Source organism: Condylura cristata, unplaced genomic scaffold (genome assembly GCF_000260355.1).
Source record: "Condylura cristata isolate star-nosed mole 26May11 unplaced genomic scaffold, ConCri1.0 scaffold00029, whole genome shotgun sequence".
Classification (NCBI taxonomy): Eukaryota; Metazoa; Chordata; class Mammalia; order Eulipotyphla; family Talpidae; genus Condylura; species Condylura cristata.
The window spans coordinates 17733057-17737666 of NW_004567130.1; the positions used below are offsets into that span (position 1 = coordinate 17733057).

Consider the following 4610-nt stretch of genomic DNA (forward strand, 5'->3'; position numbering starts at 1 on the left):
GGGCTGGGTCTCTGGAACCCAGGACCAAGGGCGACCTGTGTTGTTCATTGCTCTATCACCAGGCCCCCAAACTGTTCTTGGCACACTGTAGTTTTTTAATATCTATGGATTCAGGGCTGAAAGAAGCAGAGAGCACGGGTTCTAAGGAGGTAAAGGAAAGAGCAAGCCGGGGAAAGATGATCAATAAGGGTTAACACCCTTGGTGCAGAAAGCGCGCCTGCAAATTGAGAAGGAAGCCCTCACAGTCCAGAGAAGGAGAAGCCAGAGAAATAAACAAGAAGTTGGCAAAAGAAGGAACTGGTTGGTGCCAGTAAACAGGAAGGGGTCTCAGGCTCACTAGGGACAGATGTAAGAAATTCAGATGCGTCTCAGTGTGCCGATGAGCAAAGCGGCCCGGGACAAGAGGGGAGGCCCGTGGGGGGCTGCTGGGGGTTGTCGGTGCTTGGCTGTGCAGACATGGTACTGTCTGCCCGGACACTGGGCCTATAGGCCAGGTCCACTTCAGAGGTCAGAGGCTGAGGACTGGAGAGGACATGTGCTCTGCTGGGGTCACACAGGAAGAGGAGACGGAGGCCCCCTAAGTGGGTCTGAGCTCAGCCTGCTCCCTGAGCTCTGCTCCCTGGCTCCCCACACCCTCAGGGGGGCCCTATGAGAATAGGGCTGGGTCTCTGGGACCGTGGAACAGCCTGGCAGGCGTCAGGGAGGGACACTCCAGCACGCAGGCAGATTGGGGTTTTGCATCAGCCTCACTTGTGACCTTGAGCAAGTATAAGCTTTGCAGGGCCTCAGTTTCCTCGGCTGAACAGTGGGGCTAACAGACCCTGCCACCCTGGGCTTCTGAGGACTAACTGAGGCGACTCCGCAAGTTGGAAATGGGGCCCCAGGGCGGCGTGAGCTCTCAGCAAATGGAGCCGCCCTGCAGCTGCCTCGCCCGCCCTCACTACGCGGGGTGGAAACTCAGTCTGGCTCATGTGCTCCACAGCTGTGTTCCTAAGTCCGGGACGCTGACCTCTCGGGAGCTGGGCGGATCTTCCCCACCCCTGCGGGCCCCCAGGCCCGGGCTGCCAGCTGGCTCCCCGCTCGCTCCGTCACAGGGGTGGGTGGAAAAATCCCCAGCCACGGGGCACTTTGGCCCAGCGGCTGTGTGACCTTGAGCAGCTCAGTGGCCCTCTCTGGGCCTCCGTGCTCTTCCCAGCTGGGGCCGAGATGAGGATGGGAGATGAGCGCTGACTGCAGCGTCTCTCCTTACTCTGATCATCTGAGTCCCTGTTGGCTCTGCTGGCCTGTGTGCATGAGAGGGGGTGCTTTTCGCTCCCTTTGGCAGGGGGAGAAACTGAGGTAGGGAGAAGAGGAGCAGCCCTGTACCCAGGTGGCCCAGCTGGAACGGAGGCGGGACTGACCTTTAGTCTAACTGGGTCCTGCAGGGAAGAGAGTGTCTGTGGAGAGAAGGGGCCAGGGAAGAGAGAGGCAAAAGGGGGAGGCAGGAGAGGCAGATGGAGAAGACGGAGAGACCAGAGAGGGAGGGGCCTGGAAGTGAGAATAGACACTGCTGGGGGGACCTGCACCCCGGGACTCACAGGTGGAAGTCCTCAAACCCAGCGCTCAGCGTCTTTGCAGAGGCGACCACATTAAAATAAAACGAGGCCACGAGGGTGGGCCCGGCCCAAGGTGACAGGTGTTCTTAGAAAGAGGAAGTGGGGGCAGGTGGTGAGCATCGAGGAGGAGGTGGCAGTCTTAGGAGAGGCCAGCCCTGCCGCCCTTGATCTTGGACTTCAACTTGAAACCACGAGAGAACAAGCGTCTGCTGCCTAAGCCCCGGCGTGGGGCCGCCAGAGCAGAGAGACGGGCCTGCTGTCTCTGCAGTGGGGGGCTTCAGCCTGGAGGGGGTGGGGCTGGCCCCCCATCTCTTCTTCCTCCTGCCCCCTAGCCTTGCTGTGGAATCCAGGCTCCCGTGTCCACCTTGGGATGTTTTTGGCGGGGATCCTGGAGATGTATACTGGGGGGCCTCCACACAGGCCTGTCTGCTGGGGACACCTGAGGCCTGATATGGGGCAGGGGCTGTGTGGCTGCGGAGGGCTAAGGAGTCTTATTAGTCCCCAAGTCCCCTTTCCAGACCGGTGTCTGAGCTCAGACTCCCAGAGCCAATGTCTGGGCTCAGAGGGGGTCGGATACGGTCCAGAGGAGGGAGGGAAGCACTGTAAGCCGGTGGGGGCCCCTGCCTGGGAAGAAAGGCATTGGGGCTGGTCAGAGGACACGCTCATGCTCAGCCCCCCGGGGAAGTCTTTCTCCTCCCCACAGCCCTCGTGAGCTCAAACACACTCTAGCTCCCCATTGCCAGCAGCACCAAGCCCGGCACCCTGGAGAGAATAAGCACAATCTGTTTCTCTACTTGGAAAAACCTCATCCCCTCGGGCTCCCGCCAGGAACCCCCACCCCTGGGTGGTCTCCAGAGCCCACTGGGCATTCCCACCGCCACCCCTTGCACTTGCAGTACGCCAGCGTCGGGCACCGTCTGTCGGTCTGTCCGTCCTTCCCGGCACCACCACGCCACCGGCCCTCACTCTCTGGCCCTCCTCGGGCCCCCGACCTTTGCGAACACGCCACGCCCTTCCGGCTTCACTGAGGTTGCACACGTTGTTCCCTCTGCCTGGAACAACCTTTGTCCAGATGTGCCCCCCCCCACCAGAGGGGTCTGTCCTGACGCCCCCCTCCGTCTGGGCCATGCCGCTCTGACCGCCACCTCCCTGGCGCTTCCCACACTCCGGCGGTCACGTTCATTGACTCGCTGACTTGCTCAATGTCTGTCTCCCCAGCAGTCTGGGCCCCACTTGCTCTGTGACCACGCACCCACAGCATGTATTTGGGGAATCACATTGAGCAATAAAAGCTGAGTAATTCCGTCTGCCCTAAAAAGGCTCCCACAAATGTTATCAGTGACTAAGAAATTCATCTGGCAACCTATTAAACACACATAGAAATCATGTAACAGTTCGCGGAACCCTTCTGACCATTCCCATGCCTGATATTTGCCAATATTTTCTTTCCTATTCCATCCATCCCATTCCATTCTATTACAGTGTGTTCCGTTCCACCCCACCCCACCGCACCCCATTTCAAGAAAATTCTGGTTACCAGCTCCTGATTTCATAATTCACTAGTGGGTTAGAAAACACAGCCCAGCAGAGGGGTCTGGAATTCTCACCGCAGAGGTTGCGGGAGCCTTCCTGGCCCCGCCCACACTGCTCCAGCTTGGCATTCTGCTCTTCCCTCCAGTCACTCCTGAGCCCTCTACCCTTCCTGTTCACCAGGGGGTCAGAGCCAGGTTCTGCCTATAAGGAGCCACGCTGGACACACCTACCCCGTGGCCCCCACGCCTTCCCAGGCCCTTGGGGACTCATCTGTGTTGGCACTGGGCCCACCTGAGAGGAATGGCTTGCAAGGGAAGGGAAGAGGTAGGGAATACAGGCAGGTGGCAGCCTCCGGGTTCTTTCCATGGAAAGTTCTAGAAATCCGTCCCCTAACCCTCCTCCTGAGTGACAGATGTCCTAGCTGCCACTGATGAGCCCGGTGACGTGCAGATGCTGTGCCCTGGCTAGTGCTGTCACCGCACGGGTGTCCTGTTCCCATTTGACAGGTGACAACACTGAGGCTCTGTGAAGGGACTCAGCCCCTCAGAGGGCCAGAAGGCAGACAGCAGTCTGGGTCAGGGGCCCTTTCCCTGCCTTCCCAGAGGGGCCCTCAAAAGCTGTGTCCAGCTCTGACCTTGGCTGGCCTCGGTCATCACAGGCAGTCCCAAGCCCCACCAAGTGACAGAAGTGGGGCTGGCATCTGTGCCCGCTCGGCTCTTGGGCACCCGGGCACATCTCCCCCCTGGTTCTCTCCCCCTGGTTCTCTCAAGGTCTTTGCTCCTCCCGCGCTGGCCACTCTCTCAGGGCCTGGTCCTCTATTGAAACTGGGCTCCAGGGTGGGCAGCCGAATGCCCTCTCCTGGCCCTGCCCTGGGCTAGATCCTTCCCCCAGGGATTTTCAGATTCTGTATGGCCTGGGTCACCTCCCTCCGTGAAGTCTTGCTGGAAAAGGCAATTCATCAAAGCAATGCCGGGAAGGGCCGCTCTGGTGCACACAGGGACCGGCCCATGTGTGCTGACCTCTCCTCACTCGGCCCTCCTGCCCTACCCCGCCTGAGCCAGGGAGTCACTGTAGTCAGCCAGAGCAGTGGTGACCGTTGGGGCTCCCCGCCTGAGGGGAATTACTGTGGACCAGTGCTCTGGATCAGCCTGGGCAGAGGCGGGTTGAAAGTCCTCTAAAACCCCATGGCAATCCAGCTCGGACTCTGGCATCCTACAGGTGGGGTTGGGAACCCTGTTCTGCCCGTGCCAACCTCTCCCAAGCTCAGCCTCCTCTTCTGTAACAGGCTTGCTGGAGTTATTTGGGGGTGATGAATGAGGCGAAGAAGGCAGAGTCTAGCACAAATACCATGGAACAACCCCAGTGCGCGACCCTGGGACTTGGTCAAGGTCCCCATGGGTTTTCTCACTTGTAAGTTGGGAGGGTGAAGGCGCCTACCTCGCAGGGCCCTTGCAGGATCTCCACCAGCGGGTAGGTGCTAAG

The 4610-nt window shown here is 59.7% G+C and overlaps 1 protein-coding gene across 1 annotated transcript in view; it reads right to left on the reverse strand.

Moving 5' to 3' along the window:
• The window catches only part of DTX1 (deltex 1, E3 ubiquitin ligase), a 32374-nt gene that overhangs the window by 10755 nt on the left and 17009 nt on the right, over window positions 1-4610 (reverse strand). The window contains exon 4 of the mRNA XM_004690708.2: window positions 4537-4605. Within this exon, the coding sequence (XP_004690765.1) occupies window positions 4537-4605 (69 nt within the window). The remainder of the gene's footprint in view (window positions 1-4536; window positions 4606-4610) is intronic.